At 45.4% G+C, this 25,863-nt stretch overlaps 1 protein-coding gene across 1 annotated transcript in view; it reads right to left on the bottom strand.

Annotated features, from left to right (window-relative positions):
* Positions 1–25,863, bottom strand: part of LOC115100878 (septin-2A) — a 119,069-nt gene that overhangs the window by 15,832 nt on the left and 77,374 nt on the right. The window contains exon 11 of the mRNA XM_029619900.1: positions 18,459–18,519. Within this exon, the coding sequence (XP_029475760.1) occupies positions 18,459–18,519 (61 nt within the window). The remainder of the gene's footprint in view (positions 1–18,458; positions 18,520–25,863) is intronic.

A 25,863-nucleotide genomic window follows, 5' to 3' on the forward strand; every position in this document is an offset into this window, starting at 1 on the left:
CCTGCTATCAATTTTCTCTCAAGAGACCCTTTCTCTGCCACCCCAACACCCCACTCCTGACAAGTAGCACCTAGAGCAGATGCCAAAACACTGAAACCGCATGGTCAGTGATTCTGTGATCCCTTCCCTCAGGGGTGAGGTGGGGGAGGGCATTTCCCAGAGCTCAGCTGGGAGACATGCTCTCCAGACTAAGGAATCTGGCTTTCCATTTACTTTCCAGCAAAGACATAAAGACAGGATGCTTCAGCCAAAAGAAACAGTCAGTCTGTGGGCAGGGCTCTTTAGCAACGGCACTGGAAGAATCTGGATACCTTTTTATTTATTGATATAGAAATGTAGCACGAGAGGATGCCGGCAGCGTGCCTAGTCTGACAATTGGCTGAATCCTCCATATCTACTTCTCACACGTTGTTGGGAGACAGAAATCAATAAAAAGGAGGCAGAAAATAAGGAAACACACCTAGAACCACCTTCCAGGGACACAATCACTGCACTTAGCTGGAAGGGAAGAGGGAAAGGACACTTTTCATCCCAATATGCTTTATAAAAGAGACGAGTTCCACCTCTGAACTAGATGGCTTGCTGGCATAATTTTAGTGCCTGGAACTCTATGAAAGCAAGCAGCTTATCCAAGGTCACAGAGGGATGTGATGGCACAGCCAGGATTTGAATTCTTGAGTCTGGGAGCAGACATGACAGCATGTAATTCTATGCCATAACCACCAGGCCATAACTCCACTCTAGAGAAGGGCAGTAAGAGTCAACATTATATAGTAAGAGCCGGCACGATGTGCCTAGTCCAGACAAACATCAGGCCCAATCCAAGCCAAAATTCAGACTCAGCTCTGCCATTTACTATAACACTTCTGCTACTCCAACAAAGCCTTTTAGTGAGAAAACGGTCTCCTATAGACGCAAGAGAAGAAAATAATTTGCAGAGATATAAGACTTTGTACCTTAATGTCTGTTTCACTGTATATGATTAGCTGCCTCACTGCAACATTTGTTTTTAAAATGATGGAGTCACTGCCTTGTATGAAATGAATTCTTTGAGCCAGGGCACCCACAGAAGTAAAAACAGAGCGAGAACATCCCAGATTGATAAACTAAAAAGTAGCAAATCACCTGCACTGAATGGTATGCACCCCAGGGTTCTGAAGGAACTCAAAAACGAAATTTCAAATCTATAAGTTAAAATTTGTAACCTATCATTAAAATCAACCATTGTACCTGAAGAATGGAGGGTGGCCAATGTAACCAATATTTAAAAAGGAGCTCCAGGGGAGATTCCCAGGAAACTATAGACCAGTGAGCCTCACTTCAGTACCGGGAATAATAAAGGAAACTATTCTAAACATCAAAATCACAGAGCATATAGAAAGATGGTTTAATGGAACAAAGTCAGCATGGATTTACCCAAGGCAAGTCTTGCCTCACAAATCTGCTTTATTTTTTGAAGGAGTTAATAAACATGTGGATACAGGTAAACCAGCAGATGTAGTGTATTTGGATTTTCAGAAGGCGTTTGACAAAGTCCCTCATGAGAGGCTTCTAAGAAAAGTAAAAAGTCATGGGATGGGTGGCAGTGTCCTTTCATGGATTACAAACTGGTTAAAAGACAGGAAACAGAGAGTAGGATTAAATGGTCAATTTTCTCAGTGGAAAAGGGTAAAAAGTGGAGTGCCTCAGGGATCTGTACTTGGACCAGTGCTTTATAAATGATCTGGAAAGGATGAGTGAGGTTATCAAATTTGCAGATGATACAAAATTATTCAGAGTAGTTAAATCACAAGCAGATTGTGATAAATTGCAGGAGGACCTTGCGAGAGTGGAAGATTGGCAGCCAAATGGCAGATGAAATTTAATGTGGACAAGTGCAAGGTGATGCATATAGGGAAAAATAACCCTTGCTGTAGTTACACGATGTTAGGTTCCATATTAGGAGCTACCACCCAGGAATGATCTTGGCGTCATAGTGGATAATACATTGAAATCATCGACTCAGTGTGTTGCGGTAGTCAAAAAAGCAAACAATGTTAGGAATTAAGAAGGGAATGGTGAAAACAGAAAATATCATAATGCCTCTGTATCGCTCCATGGTGAGACTGCACCTTGAATACTGTGTATAATTCTGGTCGCTGCATCTCAAAAAAGATTTAATTGCGATGGAGAAGGTACAGAGAAGGGTGACCAAAATGATAAAGGGGATGGAACAGCTCCCCTATAAGGAAAGGCTAGAGAGGTTAGGGCTGTTCAGCTTGGAGGAGAGACAGCTTAGGGGGGATAAGATAGAAGACTTTAAAATCATGAGAGGTCTAGAATGAGTAATGTGAATTGATTATTTACTCTTTCGGATAAAAGGAGGCACTCCATGAATAGAAGGGGGCACTCCATGAAGTTAGCAAGTAACACATTTAAAATTAATCGGAAAAAATATTTTTCATTCAACACACAATTAAGCTCTGCAATTTGTTGCCAGAGGATGTGGTTAGTGCAATTAGTGTAGCTGTGTTTATAAAAGATTTGGATATGTTCTTGGAGGAGAAGTCTACTAACTGCTATTAATCAAGCTGACTTAGAGAATAGTCACTGCTATTACTTGCATCAGTTGCATGGGATCTACTTAGTGTTTTTGGTACTTGCCAGGTTCTTGTAGCCTGGACTGGCCAATTTTTGAAACAGGATGCTGGGCTTGATGGACTCTTGGTCTGACCCAGTATGGCAATTTCTTATGATCATTTTGCTTATAAGAAAATATAATACATCCCACTGCAATCCTTGTTATAAGCCCACTTCTGTCAATGGTAATCTGTAAATGAAGGGTAAAGTGAAGATATCTGCCAGTGACTTTTTTTGTGCACATTCAGCAGCATGTCCCAGGAAGTAGTTTCTGTTAATTTACAGAGTTTGCTTCTGGCACCCCTAGTCTGATAAATGTACCAGTTAGGTATTCTAGTCATACAACTCCAGTAGGGTGTTGTGCTGAATCAGAAGAGACTTGCATCTCCTCCAATAAATAAGAGCAGTGATGGTGTGCTTTGTTTCAATATCTTTATATGGCAAAATAGCTGGATAAACTGGCGCATTAAGCATCTCATCTGCTACCTAAGACTAGAGGTAAGCCAGAGAGAAAAAAAACCTATGCGTCTGCAGCTAATTCTGCAAAACAAACAAATTCCTTTCCCAAACAATACACTCAGCTTAAGTCCCGACATCTGCAGTCCCCCCTTGTCTAACCAGTCCTCATACTCACTTTTCTTTCCCTTCCAAAATCTGATCGTATTTTTTTGTTTGACATTATCCATAACTTAGCCCATTGGGCAAATATTGAAGCTTGAAGAATGGTCTAGAGTCTGGCAGCTAATGTTTCATTCAAGTTTCATTAAGTTGTATTGTAAGAAATACGTATGAATTTAAGTTTCATTAAGTTGCATTATAAGAAATACATTCCATTGTAAGAAATAAGTACCCCTCCTGCTTATTTCATTTCCATTATCATTATCTGTAGCACCCGGAGCTCTGGTGAGCATGCCTCACCAGTCTTACCGCATCACGTGACCTCCCCATGTACGCCCAATTTTATAACATGCGCAGGCAGATGTTATAAAATCCAAGGTCGGCGCGCTCGCGCAAGGGGGTGCACATGTGTGCGCCGAGCCGTGTGGCCTTCTTCTGTTCCCTCCCCCCTAACCTAACCTTCCCACCCCTTCTCCTAACCTTCCCCCCCAGCCCTACTCTAACCTCCCCCCAAAATGTTTATCTTACCTTTTGCGCCTGCCTCCAGACAGGCGCAAGTTGCACGCGCCAGCAGCCTGCCGGCACGTGATCCTCCAACACAGCGGCAATGGCCGCTCTGTCGGAGGCCTCTGGCCCCGCCCCCGCCCCTTTAGTAAAGCCCCGGGACTTATACACGTCCCAGGGCTTTACGCGCATCGCCAGGCCTCTTTAAAATAGGCCTGGTGCATGTAACCCTTTGAAAATCTGGCCCATTGTGTGCACTTTCAGTCCCTCCTTAGTAGCATTTTCTGATTAGTTCTGCCTCATTCAAAATATATTGCACCTGCTAATATTATACAAACACATTACTTGCCCACATTAAGTCTCACCTGTCCTTGTTCTGTCCTCCATCAATAAAGTGTATTTTAGAACTGAGCACAAGAACTGGAAAGAGACATCTTGGTCTCAATGGAACACAACAAGTGCAGAGACAGATCCTGGTCTCAGTGTGCACAGCAAAAGAAAGAAACAAGACATTAAATGAGACTTGGGCACCAATTCAACCTCTTCCTTGCTAATTAGTGCTGTAATAGGAGCCTTTCTGGGAAGCAGAGGCCCGAGATCACGGGAGCGCTGGGGGCTAAGGTTACAACAGCAGCTCAGGGACAACTATGCAATTTCCTCTTTCCTGAGTCCAACAAAACAGAACAGGTTGGCCCGAAAGAAATAACAGCAGCAGCTTCCACAGACTGTTGCAGCCACAGCCTAAAGCATCCTAAATCTGCAGCTCTAACACTAAATTGTATAAAGGGAAACTTTGATAAAATGAGAAAAATAGAAAAAACTGAAAGGTGCAGCTGCAAAGGTTAAAAGTGTTCAACAGGCATGGACATTGTTTAAAAATACAATCCTAGAGGCGCAGTCCATATGTATTCCGTGCATTAAGAAAGGTGGAAGGAAGGAAAAACGATTACCGTCATGGTTAAAAGGTGAGGTGAAAGAGGCTATTTTAGCCAAAAAAACATCCTTCAAAAACTGGAAGAAGGATCCATCTGAAGAAAATAGGATAAAACATAAGCATTGTCAAGCTAAGTGTAAAACATTGATAAGACAGGCGAAGAGAGAATTTGAAATGAAATTGGCCATAGAAGCAAAAACTCATAATAAAAACTTTTTAAAATATATCCAAAGCAAGAAACCTGTGAGGGAGTCGGTTGGACCATTAGATGACAGAGGGGTTAAAGGGGCTCTTAGGGAAGATAAGGCCATTGCAGAAAGACTAAATGAATTCTTTGCCTCCGTGTTTACAAGTGAGGATGTTGGGGAGATACCAGTTCCGGAGATGGTTTTCAGGGGTGATGAGTCAGGCGAACTGAACGAAATCACTGTGAACCTGGAAGATGTAGTAGGCCAGATTGACAAATTAAAGAGTAGCAAATCACCTGGACCGGATGGTATGCATCCTAGGGTTCTGAAGGAACTCAAATGAAATTTCTGATCTATTAGTTAAAATTTGTAACCTATCATTAAAATCATCCATTGTACCTGAAGACTGGAGGGTGGCCAATGTAACCCCAATATTTAAAAAAGGCACCAGGGGCGATCCAGGTAACTATAGACCAGTGAGCCTGACTTCAGTGCCGGGAAAAATAGTGGAAACTATTCTCAAGAACAAAATTGTAAAGCATATAGAAAGACATTGATTTAATGGAACATAGTCAACATGGATTTACCCAAGGGAAGCCTTGCCTAACAAATCTGCTTCATTTTTTTGAAGGGGTTAATAAACATGTGGATAAAGGTGAACCGGTAGATGTAGTGTATTTGGATTTTCAGAAGGCGTTTGACAAAGTCCCTCATGAGAGGCTTCTACGTAAACTAAAAAGTCATGGGATAGGAGGCGATGTCCTTTCGTGGATTACAAGCTGGTTAAAAAACAGGAAACAGAGAGTAGGATTAAATGGTCAATTTTCTCAGTGGAAAAGGGTAAACAGTGGAGTGCCTCAGGGATCTGTACTTGGACCGGTGCTTTTCAATATATATATAAATGATCTGGAAAGGAATACGACGAGTGAGGTTATCAAATTTGCAGATGATACAAAATTATTTAGAGTAGTTAAATCACAAGCAGACTGTGATACTTTCAGGAGGACCTTGCAAGATTTGAAGATTGGGCATCCAAATGGCAGATGAAATTTAATGAGGACAAGTGCAAGGTGTTGCATATAGGGAAAAATAACCGTTGCTGTAGTTACACGATGTTAGGTTCCATATTAGGAGCTACCACCCAGGAAAAAGATCTAAGCATCATAGTGGATAATACTTTAAAATCGTCAGCTCAGTGTGCTGCAGCAGTCAAAAAAGCAAATAGAATGTTAGGAATTATTAGGAAGGGAATGGTTAATAGAACGGAAAATGTCATAATGCCTCTATAATCGCTCCATGGTGAGACCACACCTTGAATACTGTGTACAATTCTGGTCGCCGCATCTCAAAAAAGATATAGTTGCAATGGAGAAGGTACAGAGAAGGGCAACCAAAATGATAAAGGGGATGGAACAGCTTCCCTATGAGGATAGGCTGAAGAGATTAGGGCTGTTCAGCTTGGAGAAGAGACGGCTGAGGGGGGGATATGATAGAGGTCTTTAAGATCATGAGAGGTCTTGAACGAGTAGATGAGACTCTGTTATTTTCACTTTCGAATAATAGAAGGACTAGGGGGCATGCCATGAAGTTAGCAAGTAGCACATTTAAGACTAATCGGAGAAAATTCTTTTTCACTCAACGCACAATAAAGCTCTGGAATTTGTTGCCAGAGGATGTGGTTAGTGCAGTTAGTGAAGCTGGGTTCAAAAAAGGTTTGGATAAGTTCTTGGAGGAGAAGTCCATTAATGGCTATTAATCAATTTTACTTAGGGAATAGCCACTGCTATTAATTGCATCAGTAGCATGGGATCTTCTTAGTGTTTGGGTAATTGCCAGGTTCTTGTGGCCTGGTTTTGGCCTCTGTTGGAAACAGGATGCTGGGCTTGATGGACCCTTGGTCTGACCCAGCATGGCAATTTCTTATGTTCTTATGTTCTTATCCAGGGTAGCCTCACCTCCACAGCAGCTCCCATTACAAGTAAGGCCCTTAATAAGTTGGTAGAAGGGAATATGGCCATTTCTCATTTGTGGTATACAACACCCGAACACGTCCACTTTTAGATTCATTTCATAAAGTGACAATTTTATACACCTGCTGCTATGAAAGAATCGCAGTGTCATTGGTAAAATGACAGAATATTGACCATGCTGCTTTTTCAGGTTGTTTAGGAAGACTTCAGTAGTGAATCTGCTATGGAATAGGAGCTGTGCCAAAGGGCAATCCTCCTATAGTTTTGTTACTCATGAAACAGAGAGGCTTAATAGAAAGGCAGAATATTCTAATATTAATGCAATTAAATAATAGTGGTTTTATAAATAAATGTGGCATATTCCTGTACCATACATGACATGCAATAGCTCTGACTCTATAGAAGGGCCGAGAAAGCTTGGGGAGTGCCTGCAATGCAACAGTTACTGACTTCGCAGAAGGACTGAATATGCCAGGAAGAGCACAGAGTGAGTTGATGAGATGTTACAGATTTGGAAGGTTGCAAGATTCTGCTCTGCCATAAGTGTGTGCCAGGTTATCGGGGGTCTAGGCAGCTCAGAGGTTGTTGGGGGAACTGGGGGAAGTTATTTTATAACAGGACCTAAGCTGAGAGCTCAGTAATGCTGAGAGGCAAAAGAAAAAGTAGATTCTTTCTGGAGAGGGGTTATTGAGGTAAGAGAAAGCACACACAGACTATAGTAGCTAACATATGAAAGCCATGTGTCATACTCTCTAGACAAGGGCAGCTGCCACCTGAGCTAGGGTCAAGGAACCTGATTAATAGGTGACATTACCCTGTTTGCTGCATACTCAATCAAGAATCACCAGACATTCTTCCAAGAATATTAGCACAGGAGGCTTGACCTGCTTTCTGTAAAAGCAGCTCACCTCAGCTGCAACAGTTTCCCCAAGGAGTAAAACAAAATACTATGGAAAACTAATACTCCTGTGTTTAAATAAAGATGAAGCTTTTCTAAAACACAAATAAGATACATGCTTCGGTGGCCAGAATGCTTCTATGAACATGGAGTGTTACTTTCTCACCAGCTTAAACCATTCGGGATCTGCAGACTTGCTTTTCATATTATGAAATCAGGAGTACAGAAACCAGAAATCTTGGAACCAATATTCAAAACTAAACACAAAAGTTAGCTGGGTAAGACTTATCCACCTAGCTTAAATGGGATATTCAGCAGCAAGGCTATACTGCTGCATAACCGTATACAAATCACTACTTAGCCTGATAAGTTAAATCTGGCTAAGACAGACTTGCTCTAGTCAGTTTAACCAGATAAGGCTGAATATCTGGTTAACTTAACCGGATAAGTAGCCCCACCTCGATATGTGCACTGCCTGCCCCAAAGATATCCAACTATCTACTTAGCTGGATAAATACTTATCTGGATATGTGATGGTTGCCGAACATAACTGGATATGCAGCGGCCACCTCTTAGTTGGATAAATCACTACTTATCTGGCTAAGTAGCGCTAAATATTGGTCTCCTTTAGAAGAATCAGACTACCCCAGAGTTTACAGTACAACATGCTTACCCCTTTATTCTCAGGACTCCTCTGTGAACCAAGGAGAGATCAGCTCTTGAGGATTGAGGATACTGAGTGGTGGCACCCCATTCACCCGGGTTACCATACGATCTGCCTGGAGTCCTGTTTTTCTAAGTTACAACCTAATGCTTCTAGTTCCTTATCCTGGCTGAGGCAACAACCGCCATAAAAGAGATTTTTTTGGGGTTTTTTTTTGAGGGAGGGAGGGAGGGAGGGAAGACTTGGGAAAATGAATATCTATAAAATGTCAATGGGAAAGACCAACCACAGATTCAGCAAAGGGAAGTGTTGCCTTACTAATCTATTGCCATTTTTTGAAGGTGTAAACAAACTGGTAAATAAGGAAATTAGTTAGGAACCCCCTCCCCCCTGGGAAACAAAATGGAGCAGCTACAAGGGTTAAACGTTTGCATGAGGTATGGAGATTGTTTAAAAATACCACTGTGGATGTAGAGATAAAATACCTTTCAAACATTAAAAAGAATGGAAGACAAAACAACTGCCAGCATGGTTAAAAAAGTGAGATGAAAGTTTATTAAAGAAAAAAAGCAGAGCAGCAAACTGAGAACCAGGGAAGCAAGGGTTCAAATCCCACTGATGCTCCTTGTGATCTCTGGCAAGTCACTTCACCCTCTATTGCCTCACAGAAATTTAGAGCATTTTTTACATAGACACAAAATGGGAGAAAACCTTTAGTAAATAACCCCCTTACACAGGCTGATACAGTACAGTGCGCTCTGGTGGAGCGCACTGTTAACCCACATTTGGATGCGCGTTTGATGCGCTAGCTTTACCCCTTATTCAGTAAGGGGTAATAGCGCGTCGAAAATGCGCGTCCAATCCCCCCGAAACTAATAGCGCCTGCAACATGCAAATGCAAGTTGCGGGCGCTATTAGTTATGTCCGCGCGATATAGAAAGTAAATTGTGCAGCCAAGCCACACATTTTACTTTCAGAAATTAACGCCTGCCCAAAGGCAGCATTAATTTCTGCCGGCCCCAGGGAACTGTACAGAAAAGCAGAAAAAACTGCTTTTCTGTACACCTTCCGACTTAATATCATAGCGATATTAAGTCGGAGGTCCCAAAAGTAAAAAAAAAAAATAAATTTTAAATTGGCCTGCGGCCCGGAAGATGGATGCTCAATTTTGCCAGCATCCATTTTCGGGTTTGAGAACCGACGCCGGCAAAATTGAGCGTCGGCTGTCAAACCCGCTGACAGCCGCTGCTCCTGTCAAAAAGGAGGCGCTAGGGACGCGCTAGTGTCCCTAGCGCCTCATTTTACCGCGGGCCCTAATTTGCATAGGCCACCCTTCTGAATCGCGCATCCAAATCTCCTCTGGATCAGAAAAGTCCTTGATTCATTATAGTCCAACCCGGCCATATCACCTGCTGGATCATCCCCAGGGTCATCCCTAAGATCATTCCCTGGATCCCCTGGTCCATCCTGGAAATTATCAGATCCATCTGACTCCACAGCTCTCACAGAATGGGCAAGGCCCAAATGGCATAGACGATCCCCTGAACCCCTGGGCAGGGATCCTTTAGACTGTTTTGCACCTCGCTGAGAGCTTTGACTAGGGGACCGTTTACTCTCTGCTGCTCTCCTGGCCAGATAGGTCATGTGCAGCAGTAAAACAAAATCAGTGGAAAAATCTTCCATTTCACTGCCCCCGCCATCTGGCTCGGGCTCCTCTGATAGCCCATCATCCCCCTCCTCCCCCCCCCCAGGTGGAAATGCCAGAGAAAGTGGAGGAAGGGAGTCACTGGGCACCCAAGGAGCTACCTGCTTTCTTACATGCACAGGTTTCCTGCCAGCTACGGCCAAATCTTCCCCCAAATCGATCCTATCAGGCCCATGGAATTGGGTGGCTCTCCTGCCATTTCTGCCCCCATAGGGGGTCCTGCCTCCTCCGCAGCTCAGTCGCTGCAGAGCACGGCAGTATTCAGGTGCGCATGGCTTGAGCCAAAGGCTTGGCAAGAAGTCCTTTGGTCTCCGGCTAGCGCCATCTTGGAGCACATGCGGCACTAACATATGGTCGGCCTGCCGTGGTGAGATTACCTCCCGGCAAGACTGCCCCAAGCCTCGGTTGCTGGAGGCACTCGCTGCCTCTCCTTTCCCACACAGCCTGCTCTGAAACCGCTCTGGTCGAAGGCCACTTCAGCAGTTGAACTGTCTTTTTTTTTTTTTTTTTTTAAAGCACCAGCCCAGCACACAGCAATTCAGATATAGATAGAAATAAAGATATTCTTCCCTGACTCTGGCTGAAGGCCTGGGGAAAAAGCCCTCAGGCAGACAGAGGGAACAAGGACCTGTGAAAGCTGTGGGCTAAAGCCGAACAGAGATTGCCAAACCCCCCACTCATCCGGCTCATCCTGAGGGGTGGCCAACAAAGATGACTAACACCTGAGGGAGCATCTCTTCTAACCTTCTTGCGTTCCAAAAATGTTATCCTGTCATTCCTGCTTAACTTTCCTTTTTTTTTTTTTTAATGTCAGACTACACCTTTACAACCTGGAGACAGAAATACTGAGGGACTGCAGGTGGCACACTCAGTTATGTAGCAGTGCCTGAAAAGTGTTTTGTTCTCTGCCTCCATCTGCTGGTAGGGATGCAAAACTCACTTGTCTGGACTGATCTGGGGTATAAACAGGAATAGAGAATAAAACTGAGATCATAAGGTTTCTTTATGGATCAATAGTGCAACTGCACCTTGAGTATTGTGTGCAGTTCTGGTCACTTCATTTCAAAAAAGACACAACAGACATAGAAAAGGTATAGAAAAGAGCAAAAAAAAACGATAAAGACTAAACAGGTAACGGCTTTTCAACTTGAAGAGGCAATATGGCAGTTTATAAAATCATAAGCGGGATGAACAGGCACATACAGAACAGTTATTTACCCTTTCAAATAGGATTAAGATTGGGGACCTGCCATGAAACTAACAGGCAGCAGATGTAAAACAAAATCAGAGAAAGTATTTTTTTTCACTCCATGCACAATCAAGCTTTGGAATTTGTTGCTGGAGGATGAAGGTCAAGGTATCTACCATAGCTGAGTTTAAAAAAGGTTTGGACAAGTTCCTAGAGAAAAAGTCCATAAACAAGTTATTAGCCAGGTAGATCTGGGAAAGCCTCTGCTTATCCTTAGGAGTGAGTAACAAAGGAATGGATCAGTCTTTGGACCTGCCAGGCACTACCTGGTGAGTTGAACTGAATGCTGTGGAAAGGCAGGATGCTGGGCTTAATGGACCTTTGGTCCGGCCCAACATGGCACATCTTTTGTTCAGTGGAGATAAGAAAGAAATGAACTGCTCACAAGGTTCCTTCTACAAAGCAGGTACTGTCTAAATGGAGCACCGGGAGACACAAGGACAAGGAAGGGATGGCTACTTTAAGCAGTAAATTGACGGCATTAGACAGTTCCTTTTGACTGTACAATCTTGTACCCTCCTGACCTCTGCATTCAGCTGCAGAAGACCATGTTCACCTCCTAGTGGAAGGTAACACCCTAACATAACCTGTCTGTTTCCCTCTTTCCAAAAATGAACTGGCTTCATGTATCATCAAAATTAAAATATGCAAACAGGGATAAAAATAGCTATGTCTAAAGATTTATGGCTTTCTTCTGGATGGGGGAGGGAGAAAGGCCAGGGCCTGAGGAGTGAGCCAGCCATTTCCGCATGTTCCCACGATGCTTGCAGGCTTTGTTGAAAAATACCTTTAATACCAAACATTACAAAAGCAGGAGAGGGGGTGGGGATGGACAACCAATCCTCATCAGGGCCAAGAAAAATACGCTAAAGTCAGGCTGATTAGGTGGCACATGGCTGGCTACTGGGGTGGGGGGGGGGGGGCAGCATTCACTGCTCCCCCATAGAGGTCTCTGGCTGCATAAATTGTGCAGTCTTTCAGGGAGAACCCCGCCTTTAACTTGGGAAGGGAGATGAGAGACTGTCACTGCTCTCTCTCTATGGTAACACGTAGGAGAAGCAGCACTGCCGCTCTTTGTGACTTTGGGCAAGTCATTTTACCCTCGGCTGCCTCAGGTACAAACTTAGTACCTGATTCACTAAGGGGTTGTCCCCACAGACACAAAATGGAAGAAAAGCCTTACTGAATCTGGCACTTGGGATTGTTAGCCTTCTGGGGATAGGGAAATCCCTATGGTACCTGAATGGAATCTGCTCTGAAATGCTGAAAAGTGGAATATTAATCAAATGCCAGACTTCTAGGGTAGGGCTGAAAAAGGGGAAAGGGTGTTTTGTCTCTACGCTTCCAGGCAAATCTCCGGCTTCAGGAGACCCCAGCAGTGGTATAAATGAACACAAGAACCAAGGGTTCATCAAGCCCAGCATCCTGTTTCCAACAGTGGCTAATCCAGGGCACCAGTATCTGGCAAGTACCCAAACATTAAATAAATCCCAAGCTTCTAATGCTGACAACAAGCAGTGGCTATTCCCTATTGATTAACAGCAGTTTATGGACTTCTCTAATCTTTTTTTAAACCCATCTACACTAGTTGCCTTTTATTCGCTGCCAGAGGATGTGGTTAAGAGCTTAATTGTGTGCTGAGTGTAAAATAATTTTCTCTGACTTGTTTTAAATATTCTATTTACTAACTTCATGGAGTGCCCCCTAGTCCTTGTAATCTGAAAGAGTAATGGACAAATTACTTACCTGATAGTTTTGTTTTCCTTAGTGTAGACAGATGGACTCAGAACCATTGGGTTTATGCTCCTCTGCTAGCAGATGGATTCATTGTCAAGTTTTAAAGCAGAGGTCAACCTAGATACATCCCTGCAGTGACTTCAGCAATTCAGTATTCTCTTCAAAAGCCACTGTGGACATACTATTGAAAAAAACTTAATTAGAACTTGATTAAAAATGGATAACCATAACTGTACTCAACCAAATGCACGCTGAATCCTGAAAGATTATAGATGCCTTGATCTAGGGATTGTGCGACGGCTTACCCCTAACCTCCTGGAATCAATATTCATTTCATGCGTGATTCCCTGGCACTGTTCTTTGGCAGCCGTGGCCAGGATGCCGAGTCCATCTGTCTACACTAAGGAAAACGAAACTATCAGGTAAGTCATTTCTCCATTTCCTAGCAAGTAGCCAGATGGACTCAGGACCAATGGGATGTACAAAAGCTACTCCTGATCGGGGAGGGAGGCTCCCTGCGGTCATGTTGGCACCGCCCTTGCAAAGGCTGTGTTCTCTCAGGCCTAAATGTCCAGGCAATAGAACATGGAGAAGATGTGTAAGGAGGACCAAGCCGCTGCCGCTCGGCAGATGTTGATGGAAGACAGCAGTCTAGGTTCTGCACAGGAGACTACCTGAGCCCTAGTGGAAGGAGCTTTAACTTGAAAGGGTAATGGCTTTCCTGCTGCTACATAGGCTCCCATGACCACCTCCTTGATCCAGCAAGCTATAGTAGCCCACAAAGCTGGTTCGCCCTGTCTCCTTCCACTGTGAAGAGCAAACAAGCGGTATGTCTTGCGGACCGGTTCTGAAACTTCCAGATACTGCAGCAAAAGCCTACTGACGTTTAAATGGCAGAGGAGGCAGTATTCTTTCATGTCCCTGTGCCTATCTAGGAATGGCAACAGGATGGACTGATTCAAATGAAATTACAAGACTACCTCGGGCAAGAAGGATGCCTGTTCAGAGATGCAACAAGCTGAGCATACAGCCACCAAGAACACTGTTTTCAGGGTTAAAAAGTGCAAGGAAAGACTGCACAACAGCCAAAAGGAGGGCCCTGCCAAAAACTCCAATACTAGATTAAGATTCCACAAGGGAACCGGCCACCGTTGGGGTGGCTGGAGGAGCTTTACCCCTTTCAGAAAACAGGCCATGTCCGGATGCATTGACAGGTGGGTTCTGTTCACCTCCCAGAGGACAGAGACCTCTGAAATGTTGAGTTTCTGTAGGGCCAAAAGTGATGGGAGCCCCTGAATCGACCCAAGGGCGAGGGGTACTGTAACTGCTTTCTCTTATCTTCTGGTAGCCGGTGCACTGGAGATTCACCCCATTTACTGGCCAGCTTTTCCAATTTGTTTCTGAAGAGGAGTGATCCCTTAAAAGGCATCTTTGTGAGGTTTACCTTAGAGGTTACGTCTGCTGACCAATTTCACAGTCATAGCCATCTTCTTGCACTACCACCGAGGCCACTCCTCTGGCCAAGGTATGGACTAAGTCAGAGCCTGTGTCAGCTAAAAAGGCAGTGGCAGGCTTCTCTGGAATATGACCCCGAGTCATCCACCTCTCTAGAGAGGAGCAGGCATGAGCAAACTACCAGAACACAACAGGAAGCAATCTGTACAGACATTGCTGTTGTGTCAAAGGCCTGTTTAAGGATGAACTCCATTCGCCTATCATGCATATCCTTTAAGGACGCTCCTCCCTCCACTGGGATAGTTGTTCGCTTCGAAACAGCCCAAACCAAACGCATCTACTTTAGGGAAATGCAGGCGTTCTCTTGCCGCCATATCCAGTAAGCATAGAGCTTCTATTGCTCGTCCACTTTTAAAACTCACTTCAGAGGCATCCCATTCCAGGTCAATTAACTCTTAGATGGTTTCCAGCACCAGAAAACAGCAAGAGGCTTTCCGTAGAGACACCAGAATGGGATTCTTCTTTGGTTCCGTCAGAGTCTGCCCCAGGAACTCCCAGTGTCTTCAGGGTCTGGGAAACCAGGGCTGGCAATTCATCTCTATGGAAAAAAACATAACATGGTCCATTATGGCTTCCAAGGAATCTGGATCCCCTTCTTCGTCCATGCTGTCTGGGTCCCTGCCAGGGATACCCTTGGTGAGATGAGGCATGTCTCGAGGCCTGCTGATAGGGCTGGGAGAGGGAGGCCCTACCAGCTGGGGTTCCGTCTGGATAGGGGCAAGTGAGGTAATAAACTGTGCCTGTATGAAGGCTTGAAGGCCTTGAAAAAAATTCCACCCAGGCGGCCGCTGAGTCCATGCCTAGCCCAGTATGTACTGGGGTAGGCGCTGCTGGATTTCCCTTTCCCATGGAAATACCCCAGATTACTCAGATCCTGGGTACTTCCGGTTAAGATTGTGGCTGACCCATCCTCAGAGTGGGAGGATCCGGGCTTAGTAAAGTCTGGGGAGACCAACTCTCCCTGGGCCTCCTCACAGTGCTGACATAAGTAAGAATCAAAAGTCAGACTGTGTAGCCTTAAAATGACAAGCAGCGCAGAGAGAATGGCGCTTATGTTTCTTTGCTGCCAGAGCCATTAGGCTAGGCCCCGCTTTAGGCTCACAAAGTATGGTAGGCCGCTGCGGTGCCATCTTGCAAGCGTCTTTGTGTGCATTCAGTCGGCTCGCATTTAAATTTATGCACACAGATTTCGGGTGCCTATGGGGGCCGCAGCAAGGCGCACTCACAGCCCGTGCACCTGGCTTTATCTAAACTCTGTGCCTAGAAAGTTGTGCACAGTACGTGAGCAGAGCCAGTATGCACTGCACATACTGACGCTCTATGGTGGGCAATGGAAGACACACAAAGACGCGTGCAAGATGGCACCGCAGCGGCCTACCATACTTTGAGCCTAAAGTGGGGCCTAGCCCAACGGGGGCCACTCAACTCGCTCGGCGCCCACTTCCCTTAACCCCATGGGATTGGGAACAATGTCTGTATGGCGTATTGAGACTGGAGGAAGTCTTACCGAAACCCCTCCAATGTGTCTGAATTGGGAGAAATCCTCTTCTTTTTTTTTTAAACACTTACCTGGGCTCAGCGCTTACCAGGTGAGTACAGAAACTGTCTCTGGCTGCAGGGGGAGAGGGCTTTGGCTGTCACCGCCGCACTCAGCTTCCTGCACCCGCTGCCTTTCAGCTGCTTCAGCAGCAAAGTCCATATTGGGAACCAGCTACTGGACCACGGCACACCTCTGAGGGATCTCAGAAATCACCTCTGGAATTCTCAGCCAGGGGAGGGACCTTTAGGTATCACCGCAGGAGAGTGGGGCTCGATTTTTCTCCAATTTAAAAGTAGAATTTCTTCTTCTAAAAGGTTACAGCGATCCCCATTGGGAAAGCATGTCCGCATCTGCTGGGAAATGGAGAAATACTGAAGGGCTGAGGTCACTGCAGGGGTGTATCTAGGGTGACGTCAGCTTTGAAACCTGCCTCAGTCTCCATCTGCTAGCAGGGGAGCATAAACCCATTGATCCTGGCTACAGGCTAGGAAAATAACTTTCACATTTACGTGTTCAAGTCCTTTCATGATTTTGTAGACCTCTATCATATCCCCTCCCTCAGCTGTCTCTTCTCCAAGCTGAACAGTCCTAACCTCTTTAGCCTTTCCTCATACATTCATGTCTGCTAATTGCGTACATCACTAATTAGAAGGAACTCCTTTCAGTTTTCCTTTGCATACCAATGTTTGCAAGATGAATGATTTCACACTAAACAGGAATGTGCAAGTGAAAAGAGCAGAAAATAGCTATTTAACACGCATACAGGTCCACCTTTTATTACAAACTCCTAATCCTTACCTTTTCTATTGTATGGTTGGGATCCTTCGCACCTTTAACTCTCATGCTGGATGCTGCTCCATTATAAATAACTTCCAAAATGACAACAGCAGCTAAAAATATCTGCTCTATCACCTGCCACTCTGAGCTGTCAGCCACTCCTGGGAGCCTCTTCCATTTTAGTTCTGGCAGGTCCTCTTCCTACCTCTGCCAGCATGATGTGGGCAGGAAGAGTGCTGCACATTTACCACCCATAGCTGTGACACTGATGTTAATGTCACAGCTACTACTAGAAATGCAGAGCTGTGTGAGGGGGCAGATGCTACCATTAACAATCTTAATTTTTGGAAGCAAAATTTAGAAAAGCTGGTGATTCAGCAGAGCTGGCACGTCTCCCTTTTTAGTGGGAAAGATTCATTCTTACTTTCAGGAGTGTGTGTTTATACGTTTTACACTGCTATCCTGTCATGGTTATTCATCAGTTTTAGTGGGCGAGCTGAGCAGGGCACAACGAATTTGGTAAGTGCTGTTGGCTGCTGATGGCACCAGGGTCTGCCCACATCAATGCAAGCAACGTGGTGTAGAGTGGAGGTAGCATGGGTTGATTCTGCCTCCCTCCTCCTAGAGGGGTCTCTCTCACATGGGCTAATCCAGGCCCCACCCATTCCACCCTCCTCTTGTCACTTTATGGTACACAGGGAAGTTTCTTTACCTGTACATTTAACATTCTCAGGTTTATTTTTATTCACCTTTGAATCAAGGATAGCATTTCAGATGAGCTGCTTATGTGTAGCGCACACTGTATCACACTGATTTCCTCATCATTGCTTAAGCCAAGCGAGCACAGCAGCACCTTGTGATGGTGACCTGTACTGTACGTTTAAATGACCGCTTTAATACTGCTAACCCACACTGACACAGGAACTTGTGTCATTTCAAGCTTTGTTCCAATTACTATATATTGTAATTTATGCTCCAAATATCATACGTGTTAATCTATGTACCTTGTACAGTTAAACATTAACATTATATTCTAGCCCACTGTTTCCAAATACTATATGTCTTTAATCCTCGTTAGTTACCAAATATTTTAATCCATGTACCAAATACTGTATGTACTAATGCACTTTCCCTGTAAAGCAATGTTAATTTTAATCAATGTTCCAAATACTACATGTCCTTACACGTTCCCTGTAAAGCAATGTTATGCTGCATTAATGTTATATGTAAACCGGTATGATGTTCCCAATGAATATCGGTCTATAAAAATGCTAAATAAATAAATAACTTTTATTCCTCAGCAAGTAACAGACTTTCTCCTGCTTCTCCATGGAAGTGGTGGAGACTAGAATAATATCTGAACTGGGGATAACATAAGGATCTCTGATGGCGTGATGGGAACTGTAAAGCTGAATTACTTGATGTGATGGGCAGACTAGATAGTAAAAAAAACAAAAAACCCCAGAAACGTGATGGCCTATCTGGTTACCAGAAATCTCTTGGGCACCCAGGAATGAAGTTTAAAGAAATTCTTACTTACCTCAGCTTCCTTCTGCTGTAGGATCCTGTCCTTGTCTACCACCTCCTCCTCCTCCACAGGCCTGCAGGCAACACCGGAGGGCACAATTAGTTCTTGTAAAAGCTAGCAGAAATGTTAACATGGGAAAGATTCCCACTTGTCAGGTAAATTGGCCAGAAAAGACAAGTATATTCTACTTAGCACATGTAAGCCCAGCACATTTCTTCAAATAGACCTGCTGGAGCCAAGGCTCTCAGAGATTAAAAACATCCCCACCTTACCTGAATGGGTAAGAAATAAGACCATCCCCACCTTACCTAACTGGGCTCTCAGAGATCAACACCTCTCCCATCTAACTGGGCTCTAGAAGTTAAGACAACACTATACAGCCTAATTGGTCATCAATGGATCCAATGCTCAAGTATGAAAGTGAGCAAGCATCATTTCTCTGTCCTTAAGCTTGGACAATTGTTCTGGCGAATTGAGAAATGACTGAAAATCTACCAATACACGAAGGGAAAGAAGTAAAAGAATTAGAAGAGCAAACAAGGAAAGATAAAGGAAAATTGGTTCTTACCTGCTAATTTTCATTCCTGTAATACCACAGATCAGTCCAAACTCCTGGTTTTGCCTCCCCTCCAGCAGATGGAGACAGAGAAAGTTTTACTGACACTGCCACATAAGCCGAGGTGCCATTGCAGTCCCTGGCTGTACCCAAGCCAGAAATGCAAATAATCAAACCAGACTCCCCCCAAATGAGCAGGGGGAGAAGAAACTTTTAGAAATGAAACTGCGCCCACACAAGAAAAATCGTGTAGGACTAACGGAACCTCAGCCATTCTTCAGAGAGCGAAGAGAAGAAAGACATAGATCGAGCGGACTCTCCCAAGTACCTAAATCCTCCAGAGGGTGGGACTCTGGACTGATCTGTGGCACTACAGGAACGAAAATTAGCAAGTAAGAACCAATTTTCCTTTCCCTGTACATACCAGATTAGTCCAGACTCCTGGGATGTACCAAAGCTTCCCTAAAAGGGGTGGGACAGAAAATCCTGCTCGAACCAAACTTTCAACAAAGCCCCTGGCCTCTGGAGCCTGGACATCCAAATGATAATGGCCTGGCGAAAGTGTGCAATGACTTCCAAGTAGCCACCCTGCAGATCTGTGGAGAAACCAGCTGACACTCGGCCCAGAAGGCCGACTAAGAATGAGTAGAGTGCACGCTAGGTTCCTCTGGAACTGGGCACCACTGACAGATATACGCCGAACTAATAGCTTCTTTTATCCACCGTGCAATGGTAGCTTTTGACGCTTTATGCCTCTTTTTTGGCACCACTCCAGAGGACAAAAAGATGATCTGACAGACGGAAACTGTTGGTGACTTCCAAATACCACATCAAGGCGTGCTTTATGTCTAAACGTTTTAAGTCTTTAGAACACCGCTCTGAGGGATCCAAAGTTGAAAAGGACGGGAGCTCTACAGACTGATTTAAGTGAAGAGATGACACCACCTTCGGTAAAAAGGAAGGAACTCTCCGCAAGACACCCCATTGTCTGAGATTTTCAAAAAGGGCTCCCTACAAGATAAAGCTTGAAGTTTGGAAATCCTAAGAGCCGAACTGATAGCCACCAGGAAAACCACCTTCACTGTGAGATCCTTCATGGTCACATGCCTCAGGAGGTTCGAAAAGAGGCGCGCAGATACTCTTTAAGACCACAGACTTATGCTTCACTCCCCGAAGAAAAAACGCACCATGTCTGGATGAGCCGAAAGAGCAAGTCCGCAAACTGTACCTCTCAGATATCCTACCGCCGCCACCTGAACTCGGAGATAATTGGAGGTTAACCCCTTAACCAAACCATCTTGGAGAAATGCCAGAATATGCCCCACCGCGGCTCGCCTAGGATCCACTCACTGAGTGGTACACCAGTTCTCATAAACCCTTCACACTCTCGCATAAGCTAGAGGCCTTCCTAGACTGCAAGAGTAGTGACAACTGCGTCCAAATAACCCTTGTCTTTCAAACACTGCCTTTCAAAAGCCAAGCTGTTAGACAAAATCAGTCTGCCTGATCTAAACAAAAGGGGCCCTGATGCAGGAGATTCGGTAGATGAGCAAGCTGTACGGGTCTGTCCACTGCCAAGTTGACGAGGTCCACAAACCATGGCCGCCTCGGCCACTCTGGAGCTATCAGAATCACTTCGTTCGGATAAGCCTCTATGCGCTGCAAAATTTTGCCTACTAGAGGCCAAAGAGGAAAAACGTACAGTAGGATGTCCATTGGCCAGGGCAGAACCAGAGCATCTACTCTCTCCGCCCCTCTTTCCCTTTGATAACTGAAGAAGCTTGGAGTTTTTGCATTGCGGGAGGTCGCCATCAAGTCCACACATGGCAGGCCCCACCTGCAAATGATGAAACGCAGTGCCTCCTGTGATAGCTCCCACTCTCCAGGATCTATCTGCTGCCGACTCAAAAATCTGCTTGCACGTTGTTTGTGCCTGCTATGTGAGAGGCTGCTAGGCGATCCAGATTCTGCTCTGCCCAAGCAACCAAAAGACAGGCCTCCTAAAGCACTACCCAACTCTTGGTTCCTCCTTGCCGATTGATGTAAGCTACTGTAGTCGCATTGTCCGACAAGACTCTTACCGGCTTTCCCCTCACTAGGGGTAGAAATGCCAACAGTGCCAGACGCAACACCCTCATCTCTAGGTGGTTGATGGACCATGAGGCTTCCTCTGGAGACCAGCGACCTTGCACGGACTGATTCTGACACACCTCTCCCCGCTACCAAAAGACTGGCATCGGTAGTGAAGATCATCCAGACCGAGTTATCGACATCCACAACGCGGGTCAACTTGTCCAGGAGGAGCCATCAAGAGACACTGGAACAGGCAAACTCCAGAAGCGGGAGAGGAAGCTGAAAACACACTGAAAATGGATCCCAGCGAGAGAGCAATGCGGACTGAAGAGGCCTCAAATGGGCGAAGGCCCAGGGAACCAACTCCAAGGTAGAGGCCATAGACCAAGAACCTGCAGGTAATCCCAGACCCTGGGTACTCGCATCCCTAAGAAGCTGCAAATTTGGGCCTATAGCTTGGAGATCCGCTCACCTGTGAGAAAGTCCTTACCCGCCTTCATATCAAAATGTGCCCCCAGGAATTCTAAACTCTGAGAAGGAACCAGATGACCCTTGGAGAGATTGACTCCCCAGCCCAAGGACTCCAGGTGCCAAAGAACTAGATCCACCACCTGTCGACAAGTCTTCTGACTTCACCAGCATCAACCTGTTGTCCAGGTAAGGATGGACCAGAATGCCCTTCCCTCCGGAAAGTCACCGCCACCATGACCATCACCTTGGTAAAGGTCCAGGGCATAGTAGCCAGACCAAAGGGCAGAACACAAAACTGAAAATGTTCCCCTAGGATTATGAACCGTAGATATCTCTGATGATCTCAGCGAATTCCTATATGCAAATATGCTTCAGTTAAGTCCAGGGATGCCAGGAACTCTCCTGGATGGACCGCCACAATCACAGAATGTAGAGTTTCCATCCGGAATTGAGGAACTTTTAGAGCCTCGTTCACCTTCTTCAAATTGAGGATAGGACAGAACATACCCACCTTTTTGGGAATGATGAAGTAGATGGAATAGCGACCTGTTTCTTGCTCTCCCTGAGGAACCAGGACAATGGTTCCCAATTGGCGCAGGCAAGAGACAGTGTATCTTACTGCTATCCTCTTCTCCCGGTAAGAACACAAGGATATCAGAAATCGGTCTTTTAGCGGCCGAGCAAATTCTAAAGCATAACCCAGTTTTATCACACTTAGGACCCACTAGTCGGGCGTGATCTTGGCCCACTCCTCGTAAAATAAACCCAACCTGCCGCCTATCACTGGGACCAAGGGGTGGACCAGCCTGACATCATTGGGAAGATTTGGCATTACCTGCTCCCTGGGAGGAACCATCTCTGCCAGATCGACAGGCTTGAAAGGACAGACTCCAGGACTGTTGTCTGCCTGAGAACTGTTTCTGAGTGGTCCCAGAAGGCCTGAATGCCTGAAACCTGCTACTCCCTTTGAAGCAAAGGCAAAAAGGAAGGGAGCCTTTCCCCTTTGGCTTATCTTCCAGCAACTTGTGAACTTTATTCTCACCAAGGGTCTTGATCATATCTTCCAGATCTTTACCAAACAGCAACTTCCCTTTAAACGGCAAGGAGCTTAACTGTGACTTGGAGGAAACATCAGCCAACTAATTCCTCAGCCAGGAGTCTTCGAGCCGAAACCGCTGACATCATGGTCCTGGAAGAAGTTCTTAAAAGGAGTAGTAGCCCAGTGGTTAGAGCAGTGGGCTACGAACCAGGAGACTAGGGTTCAAGTACCACTGTTGCTCCTTGTGACCTTGGGCAAGTCACTTTACCCTCCATTGCCTCAGGTATGAACTTAGATTGTAAGCCCTCTGGGGATAGGGAAAATACTACAGTACCTGAATGTAATCCGCTTTGAAGTGCTGAAAAAGTGCGAAAAGCGGAATATAAAAATAAATAAATATAAAAAGATATAAAATAAAAAGATCATATAGTGCATCAGCACTGTAGCCACCATGGTTTCCAACCACTCCGCTTGAAAAGCCTCAAAATCAAACAAAGATTTATCCATTTGTAACTGCTGCCCTCAATGCAGTCCCGCTCTCAGCATAAAACTGCTGCACATTGCAACTCAGGCTCCAAGAGCTGACACCTCGAAGATTTTTTTCAGGTGAACTTCCAGTTTCCTGTCCTGCAGATCCTTCAGAGCTGCAGTGCCCGTAACCGGAATGGTCGTCTTCTTGGTAACCGCCGAGACAGAGGCATCCACCTTGGGAAGATCCAGCGCATCTTTAGGTAATGGATATAACCTATCCATAGCCCTGCTGACCTTCAGACCTGTGTCTGGGGTATCTCACTCCCTAAAGAGAATAGCACTGACTGACATATGGAAGGGAAAGGATCTAGCTGGACCCCGGAGGTCAACCATGACCAGGTCCACCGCTCCCAAGACTGAATTCTCCCGAGGTACCTTGATGCCCAGTTCCTCCAGAACTATGGGAATGAGAGGAGATAATTCCTCCTCGTGAAACAAACGGACCATCTTTGGATGATCTCCTTCAACCGCCGTACCTTGTGGTGATGCCTGATCCGGATCTTGGTCAACCACAGTAGGAACAGGATTCTGAGGACCCAGCTCTGGGCTATCTTCTTGTCAGATGTGACCAGAGAGATATCAGCAAGTGAGGGAGGAGACGTGGCCCCCCAAGAGCTGCTGGACCTTCGTGGCCCCCAGATTGGCCCCTGGACCTCTTGGGCTGCTTCACCAGTCCCTCACAGACTTCCTACAAGCCAATTTATGGGCCTTATAGGCCCTGTGCAGGAGAAGCACAAAATCAGGTGAGAAAGAGGAGGATGCATTGGAGACTCCCCCAAGGTCCTCCTCACTCCCTACAGGAGCCCCAGCAGGCTCAGGTCCTCGACCGGAGGCCCCCACCTTCAGAGACAAAAGGGGGGAATCCTTGCCCCCATCTGCAGATCATGCAAGAGCATTAAATGTGGCCAAGATGGCTGCCATTCCCATGCTTAGCAGGAACAGGTCTTCTGAAAGCTGCCGCGCCATTCCAAGCCTACCAGGCTCACAGTGCCAACCAGAGCGATCCCTCGCTGAGCCCTCCCCCCGGGAGGCATCGGGCACAAAGGCCATCGCAGGAGAGACACGTCCGCTCGTCCCTGCAGACTGAACAGGCCACACCACGTAGCATCGCAGACACTGAGCCGGTCGGGGGGGTGGGGTGGGGGGTAGAAAACTGCGTCAGGCAGGCAGGGGAGTAAGGTGCTGGAACGGGAAGTACTGAAGCCAAGCGAAGGGACAGCCACGGGAGCTGTGCAGTCCCACAGTTGCTCCCGGATGCTCTTATTAATTTTTTTTTTTTTTCCTAACAAAACTTTAGATAGGACACAAAGAAAGTGAAGCACAAGAGTTAAATCACTTCCCTGAGGATGGCTTAAGGCTCCGCTGGTTCCTCAGGGCGAGTGACCCGGATCCCCTGGGTGTTAGCCTTGCCGGCTAGAAGGATTAGTGAGCTGGAGAAGGGTCCCCGACTCCCTGCTCGTCTGCCTTGCAAACCGAAGAGGATAGTTCCCCCCCCCCGGAAAGCAAGCTGCTAAGGATTCTGTTCTTCCATCGCTTTAAATATCTTTTTTTTTTTTTTTACACAATAAGACAGACTGCAGACATTGCACCTCTACCATTTGCTGGAGACAGAGAAATACTGGGGGACTGCAGGTGGCACCTCTGTTTGAGTGGCAGTGGCAGTAAAACTTTCTCTGTCTCCATTTGCTGGAGGGGAGAAAGCCAGGAGTCTGGACTGATCTGGGTACGTACAGGGAACTGACAGACACACAAATACAGTGGGGATTGCAGAGAGTTACTCTAGGAACCCCACATGGATCAAGATTTGACAAAGCAGTGGCTAAGGAGAGGTGAACTCAGATCTATAGATGAGAGATTGCTAATTGCAGCACAGGAAGTGGACTATGGATGAGACGGTTCACAGCAGGCACAGAAAAGACTGAACACATTCAGAACAGAACTGGAAAAACGGTTACACATCTCATTGCTGAATGATGTGCTGATATCAAAAAGGCACAACAAGGTGGCACAGTTTACTCACTGGAACCTTAAATACCAGGTGATGCAGAAACCAAGAAAACTGGCAGAAAGACACAAATAGTCCCAATCATATTGGGTGCCATTGGCCTGATAAAGAATTTCCAAGCACACCTTGATATGTTACTTGAACAGATTGCAGCCTATGAACTCCAGGAAGAGGCTCTTTCTGACACAAGTACTAAGAAGTAGGGATGTGCAATCGTTTAGGACCCGAAAATAGAACCAAGTTTTCCCGAAATTTCAGTTTGAGTTATTTTTATTTTTTTTTTTTATTTTAAATCTTTTCTATACCGTCGTTTGGTGGGGACCGTCACAACGGTTTACATTAAGGCACATAAAAGTAATGATACTACAATTTGTCCGTTTACATAGGTGCCATAAGGTTCGGTAACATAGTTTGTTATCAATGTTCGTTGTTAAATGTGATTAATCATGTCCATGTCTTTCCTTCTCAGTTTTAATTACAGAGCTAATTTTACAAATGTAACTTCTCCATTAGTAATGGTGTGCTATATCTTAAAAACTACACACTTAGTGAATTTCTGCAGTGTGTATGGTTGTTTAATTGTTCGTGCTTTGCCCATCCCTGGCTTCTATCCTCCCTTCTCTTTCTGGAAAGCTTGTTTAAATAGCCAGGTTTTCAAACTTTTTCTAAAGGTTTTGCTGTCTCTTTGTAACCTTAAATCCAAGGGCATGGAGTTCCATAGTATGGGTCCTACCAATGATAA

This window comes from Rhinatrema bivittatum, chromosome 11 (genome assembly GCF_901001135.1).
Source record: "Rhinatrema bivittatum chromosome 11, aRhiBiv1.1, whole genome shotgun sequence".
Lineage (NCBI taxonomy): Eukaryota > Metazoa > Chordata > Amphibia > Gymnophiona > Rhinatrematidae > Rhinatrema > Rhinatrema bivittatum.